This window comes from Anarrhichthys ocellatus, unplaced genomic scaffold, assembly GCF_004355925.1.
Source record: "Anarrhichthys ocellatus isolate YVR2014 unplaced genomic scaffold, GSC_Weel_1.0 scaffold542, whole genome shotgun sequence".
Classification (NCBI taxonomy): domain Eukaryota; kingdom Metazoa; phylum Chordata; class Actinopteri; order Perciformes; family Anarhichadidae; genus Anarrhichthys; species Anarrhichthys ocellatus.
Window position 1 is genome coordinate 1 of NW_022280516.1, and position 7,338 is coordinate 7,338.

General features: G+C 42.2%; 1 protein-coding gene across 2 annotated transcripts in view; it reads left to right on the forward strand.

Annotated features, from left to right (window-relative positions):
* Window positions 1-228: 228 nt before the first annotated feature.
* The window catches only part of bnipl (BCL2 interacting protein like), a 10,722-nt gene continuing 3,612 nt past the window's right edge, over window positions 229-7,338 (forward strand). Inside the window, exons 1-8 of one of the 2 annotated variants that reach the window (XM_031880054.1) lie at window positions 229-627; window positions 2,579-2,659; window positions 3,593-3,660; window positions 3,757-4,011; window positions 4,090-4,278; window positions 5,419-5,521; window positions 5,606-5,737; window positions 5,897-5,983. In XM_031880054.1, coding sequence (XP_031735914.1) covers window positions 599-627; window positions 2,579-2,659; window positions 3,593-3,660; window positions 3,757-4,011; window positions 4,090-4,278; window positions 5,419-5,521; window positions 5,606-5,737; window positions 5,897-5,983 — 944 coding nt within the window. In that variant the 5' untranslated portion in view covers window positions 229-598. Of the gene's footprint in view, window positions 1,619-2,578; window positions 2,660-3,592; window positions 3,661-3,756; window positions 4,012-4,089; window positions 4,279-5,418; window positions 5,522-5,605; window positions 5,738-5,896; window positions 5,984-7,338 lie in introns of both variants that reach the window. The other variant, XM_031880055.1, reaches the window with a different exon arrangement.

The following is a 7,338-nucleotide window of genomic DNA, read 5'->3' on the forward strand; positions in this document are numbered from 1 at the left end:
ATATATATATGTATGTATATGTACATATATATATGTATGTATATGTACATATATATATGTATGTATATGTATGTATATATATGTATGTATATGTATGTATATGTATATGTATATATATATATGTATATGTACATGTATATATATGTATATATATGTATATGTATATATATATATGTATATGTACGTATATATATATGTATATATATGTATATATATATATGTATGTATATGTATGTGTATGTATATGTATGTGTATGTATGTATATGTATGTATATATATATGTATATAAAAGGGCGGACAGCAGGACCCTGAGGACACTTCCTCGTGCTTTAAACAGCCTCAGCAGCTTATTGGTTAACGTTGATGAAGTCAGAGTGAAGCTGACCTGCTGCCTCACCTGTCTGCATAGAGCAGGTGAGTGTCGACCAATCAGACGGAGACTCAGCTGGGAAATGCAGCCAAACCAGACAGACAGACAGGTAGGGCGGGGGAGGGGGAGGGGAGGGAACTCCTCCAAAGAGAGAGACACACACATACACAGACGTCCAGACGCTCACACATGCTGGTCAGAGCACGCCGTGACATCACTGTGACATCATGAGCTCCCCCAGCGCTCACACAGACAGGTATGTTTAATATTTAACCTTCAGTGTGTGTGTGTGTGTGTGTGTGTGTGTGTGTGTGTGTGTGTTTCCTGTTCCAGCAGAAAGAGGAAGTTTACTTTCTGTTGGTGGTCTTTCCTAACTGTCAGTGAAGGGGTCGCTGTGGTGCGTTCGCTGTTTCTTTGAGTCTGTTTCTGGTCAGCAGGAAGTGATGTCAGCATTCTTCCTGTGTGCTGTGACTGCTCAGGTGTTCCTCTGGTCCTGGATCAGAGCCTCCTCAGTGACGACCTGATGCTGTTCACAGTGTGAAGCTGAACAGATTTGATTGATCTGATTCTTTTTTTTAAACATTACAAACTGGACCCAGCTCTGTCCAATACAGTTTCCTCCTCCCACTGAAGTCCTCCACGTAGTTAACGGTTCATCTACAGATCTATGGAGCGCATCCACACATACTACTACATGCTAACGTAGCTCCTTGACTAACAACATATAACATCTGAAGATTAGCACAAACATCAAAGAGAGAGAGCGGGTTATTAAATATCAGTTTGATGATCAATGTTGGCCAACACCAACACCTTACTATTTATGTTCCTTAAAAACCTCTTCAAGAAGTCCGAGAACCTCCTAAAGAACCCCTCAGCCCCACATAAGAACCCTGGAACCTCTTCAAGAACTGTGGGACTTCTTCAAGAAGACCTGAAACCTCCTAAAGAACCCTTCAAACACTACTGGAACATTTTCAGGCACCCCTGGAAAAACCCACCTAGAACCCTGAAAATCCCCGAAGGACCCTGGAACCTCTTCAAAAAGTCCTGGAAGCTCCTGAAGAACCCCTCAGCCCCACATAAGAACCCTGGCATTTTATCAAGAACTGTGGAACCTCTTCAAGTACTTATGGAACTATCTGCCTCTCTTAAGACCCTTGGAACCTACTTGAACTTTCCTGGAACCTCTTCAAGAAGACCTGGAACCTCCTCTGGGTCCTGCTGAAGAACCGTCACCTGGACAGGTAAGAACAGAGAGTTGTGGACTTCCAGTCAGTTCCCAATGGAAACCAGTGACCTGAGCGAGCGAGCGAGCGAGCGAGCGAGCGCGCACACGCACGCACACACACACACACCTGGTTACCTGCAGGGTGTGTGTGTGTGTGTGTGTGTGTGTGTGTGTGTGTGTGTGTGTGTGTCAGATAAAGCTGCCCTCTGCTTCAGTAACAACAAACAGAGGGAACAATAGAGCCCGCCCCTCCTCACCACCTGCCCAGGTGTGTCTCCGTGAACAACCTGAATCAGAGCAGTCGGGCAGGTTCGTTCAGTCGCATCTGGTTCAGATTTTTAACGACAAGCTGCTCCCCGGATCCAGACGGCATGCCGAACTGAAGAGCGTCACCTGTGGACAGGTGACAGGTGAGAGTCACCTGACTGCCTCCTTTTGTTCAACAGCAAAACCAGGAAGAAGCTTAAAATGGTAGAAAAGTGAATGGTGTCTGGTTTCAGAGAGAGAACGCAGGGATCCAGAGGTGTGTGTGTGTGTGTGTTGGGGAGGGGTATTCATGGCGTCGTGGGGACACATGTCTTCATAGTCTTGTGAGGACTCTGTTAGTGAGTCTGTTACTGGTTGATTCAGTAACTGAGTACATTTACTCCAGTTCTGTACTTTAGTATAATTTGAGGTATTTTACTGAACATTTTATACATCAAACTTAAGTAATACAATATTCGACATACAGTTTCAGATGAAACTAGTTATATAAAACGTTGTGCATGTTAGTATTTTATATAATAATAATGAATGTCTTGCTGCATCAGAAGTAGTTTTCTTAAATACTTATGTACTTTTACTTAAACACATTCAGAACACTTAATCTTATTATTATTTATTATTATTAATTTACTAGACAGTTTTGAAGTCTGCATGTTAACCTCAGCCAACAGAACTTTAGATTTTCATATTGTTATTTTTGTCCCTTCAGGGCTCCCGTAGGGGCCTCGGGCCCCCCCAACATCCAGGACATGGAGCTGAGGGAGGAGTGGCAGGACGACGGCTTCCCGAGGTCAGACCTCAACCTCAACATTTACTTATTTTATTAAATACTAAAACAAATATACTTTACATATATTTATTATAAAATGTTCTTTAAGTTCTTTTCTTTCTGTGTTTATTGTTGAGTAAATTAAGGGCAAAGTGTCTCGTGATGAAGAGCTGTTTATTAACACAGTTAACACAGTTTATTGTTCTATCAGACACCTGATGTTCATAATGTTAACTTCACTTCTCTACTTTATGGGATTTCTTTGTTTTTAAACAATATATTTAGTTAAATTTCTACAAGAAGAATAATCAACAAACAGGATACTTTACATAAACATAAATACTGCGTTCTGATTGGCTGCAGACATTATTGCCTCATAATGAAAACCTACTAATTACTACATTAAATTAAATTATAAATACATCTGAATGTCTTATTTCCAGCACTGAGTTTAACATAAATACTAATAAAATAATATTTACTGTTTGTTATTAACTTTGAATCTTGTTAGCATAACGTTAGCTTAATGCTACTGTTAATGCTAATCAAGTTAATATAGTGCTAATATTGATTCATATTTACGAGTCATTATAATCAGTCATTTATAACTTATTTGTAAGAAATTAAGCTGGTATTTGTTCATCAATTGTTCAAACTACATTTATTATTATTTAAAATAAAAACCTTCCTGCCAAATATTCAGGATTAATTATTGAGGTTCATGTGAACAGATTGGATCGATTATCTTGTGTATGTTGTTGATGAATAGTAGATCTTTCTATTCTTAGTCCACGTTTACGAGGGGTCATTTATTTTCTTGACATAAGAAAGATTTTATACCTAAATTATTTTTTATAATTTTGACATGAGACAGTTTTCACAGACTGAGGACGAACCAGGAAGCTGACCTTCATGTGCGGAATGTGTAGATTAAACCTTTACTGTTTGGTCCAGGCCTCTCCCAGAGGATTCTGGGAGTCCAGAGGAGGCAGAAAGTCCGTCAGGAGACGAGCAGCATCCAGGTGACCTAAACAGGAAATAAGAAACAGGAAAGGTGAATATTTAAAGTCAAAAGAAGCCTCTTCTCATCACTCCGTCCTCTTGCCCCGCCCCCTCAGCTCCGCCCACCAGCCTCGCCCTATCAGGAACCATTGAGGGCGGGGCTAAGAAGCGCCTCGTGGCTCCGTCACTCAGCCTCACATTGAGCCGAAAAGACTCTCGCGACCCGAGCAACGACGGGTTCTCGGCCGCCGCGCTGTCGGCGACGCCGGAGGAGACGCCGTCACTGGATATCAACCTGGAGGCTCTGGAGACGCCTTCAGGCAGCGAGACGGGCACGCTGCCCGACTTCAACCACGAGCTGGAGTGGGAGGGTGAGACAGGCTGAGAGACAAACAACCTCTGACCTCTCCCTGACCTCTGACCTCTGACCTCTCTCTCTCTCTGAACAGATGACCTCCCCCAGATGGTTGTGAATGGGGGCGTGTCCAGCAGCCCGTTGGATCAGTCCGAGGGTCTGATGGATCTGGACCAGGTGGACACCAGGGGACGCCGCTGGAGGAGGTTCTCCGTCTCTGGACACGAGTTCCACGTCAACATGAGCGTCCTGGAGCCGTACCTGCAGGTCCTGTCACACGGAGGTCAGAGGTCTCACACACACCTGGCGCAGCGTCGGAAATACACGAGGGCAAAGGGCAAAACTGCCCCTAAGAAATATAATTTTGCCCCTGATATCACTAGGAGAGGGGCAACAAATGCCCCCATAATTTCCTCTAATAATAATGATAATTTAATGAACTTGTCAAAAACATCGTAGCCTCTATGACCCGGTCCAGTTGCCATAGAATGGTTTTGATTTTCGCCTTGACTGATGTTGCGTGTGCGTGAAGAACCGAACGTTCTAAACAAATAAATAAATGGAGCGCTTCTTAATCAGACCTGAGACTGTGGTAAAGTCAGCAGACATTCAGATCTCCGCGGTCAACTCAGCAGACACTTACATGTTAGTGCACCTATATGCTGACATTCACCGTAAACGCATTTAAACGGCACAGATCGGGAGCGAGCAAAGGACTTTGAAAGGTAGCGGAAAGATTAACGTGAGACAACATCCGGTTTCTTCAGACGAACATCCGGTTTTCAGAATAAGATGCCAACAAAGTATGAATTATATTCACATTAAGTATAAAACATGCTGCATCTCATGAGTTAAATACACCTAAATTGTGCGTAAAGTGTCTTTATTCTTTGATTTGAGGGTTGCTGGAAATGAATAATACCTGACTGACAGTCAATTAAGATATTTTACTGAGTAAAAACTCTGAACTGAATTTGTACCTTCAAATGGCATCGTTGACTTAATAATTGTTAATAGTTGTTTAAAAAAATGTAATAACAATAAATAACCACAAAGAAATAAGAATAAAATAGAATATGATTGTCTGACTTTTGTTCAAAAAGATCAAAAATCTAAGAAAATGCTTTGAATCTGTAGACTACTGCCTAATAGTCTTATTATTGCCATTTAATGACAATTGCTCGTATACTGTAAGCCTAAATAAGTATATTTATTATTTTGAACAAAGATTAAATGTTATTTCACAAGTTTGAAAAAGTGCCCCCAATTTTTTTTAAATACCCTGGATCTCAGTCAGTGGGGGCAAAAATTGCCCCTTAAAAAATATGTAAATTTCCTACCCTGACCTGGCGTTACAGTCTGTCCATATTTACACCTGTGACCGTAACCGTGACTCCTCCCTCTGCGTCTGATTGGCTGTCAGGTTACTATGGAGACGAGATGAACGCCGTTGTCCTGTTCACCGCCTGCTACCTGCCGGAGAACACGGTGGAGAACTACGACTACGTCATGGACAACCTGTTCAGGTGAGGTAACGCAGGTCACATGTTGACAGCCAGGAGCATTCTGGGTAGTGGAGTAGCCTCATATGTGTGTGTGTGTTCCTGCAGGTACATCGTGGGGACCCTGGACCTGATGGTGTCAGAGAACTACCTGCTGGTCTGTCTGTGCGCCATGGTTCCCAAAAACAAGCTGCCCTCCATGAAATGGCTCCACCAGTGCTACGCCTCTATCGACAGGAGGTACGTTGGTTTCACCCACTGTGGCAGCACAGTGGGGTGGAGCTAAACACTCACACAGACTTCTTTTTACTTATCCTTTAAATGTCAGAGAGCACACCTGGTTTCTATGATGACGGAGGTGGTATTTAAGTCTGTCTGTCTGTCTGTCTGTGTGTCCAGGCTGAAGAAGGACCTGAAGGGGCTGCTGGTCGTCCATCCTGCCTGGTACATTAAAGCTCTGCTCACTGTGATCAAACCCTTCATCAGGTCTGTACACACCCGATAACCAATCAATAACATCAATCAATAACATCAATAGCATCAATAACATCAACATCAATCAATAACATCAACATCAATCAATAACATCAACATCAATCAATAACATCAACATCAATCAATAACATCAACATCAATTAATAACATCAATCATCAACATCAATTAATAACATCAATCATCAACATCAATCAATAACATCAATCATCAACATCAATCAATAACATAAACATCAATCAATAGCATCAATCAATAGCATCAATCAATAGCATCAATCAATAGCATCCATCAATCAATAGCATCAATCAATAGCATCCATCAATCAATAGCATCCATCAATCAATAGCATCCATCAATAACATCAGCATCCATCAATAACATCAGCATCCATCAATAACATCAGCATCCATCAATAACATCAGCATCCATCAATCGCATCCATCAATCGCATCAATCGACTCCATCAATCGACTCCATCCATCGCATCCATCCATCGACTCCATCCATCGCATCCATCCATCGCATCCATCCATCGCATGCATCAATCGCATCCATCGCATGCATCAATCGCATCCATCGCATGCATCAATGCATCCATCGCATGCATCCATCAATCGCATCCATCAATCGCATCCATCAATCGCATCAATCAACTAGAAAATTTCTACTGCCCGAAGACGTCGCAACATATAGCCACACACGCTGATGTTACCGGTAGTATCGTTGAGGTTGGATTGAGATATCGCTTTTCTCTTTTCTGCATTTTAGACTCATACTCTTGGATTGAATCTTGTATTCATGATGGACAGTCCACAATTGGCTCCCGTCATTTCTGTACTGGACATGTACATCTTTGCTTGAGAAGCCTTTGGATGGCTGCTCAAGCAAAAGCTAACGCTCCCATCATTTCTGTACAAACCTAATTCTGAGCTTCATGTTAAGATAGTTACTCTATGGGGCTTTTATTTTGAAAGGGTGGGACTGGGTGGGGGAGAGAGGGGAAGAGGAGACATATTCATAATGTTTGACACAAACACAGAGGTTATTAAATGACAGGCTTCATCACAAGCATTCCAGTTAGAATTCACTCTCTGGAGCTTTTATTTTGAAATGGGAGGGGGGGTTCTCTAAATATATCTAAAACCTGAATCCTGACTGTATGATAGAGAGAGAGAGAGAGCGAGAGAGAGAGACATAAAGACAGACAGAGTGATGAGTGAGAGACAGACAGACAGAGAGGAGGTTTAACAATGCCTTTGACTGAATATCTCCAACTCATGTGTGTGTGTGTGTGTGTGGAGAGAGAGAGAGAGAGAGAGAGAGAGAGAGAGAGAGAGAGAGAGAG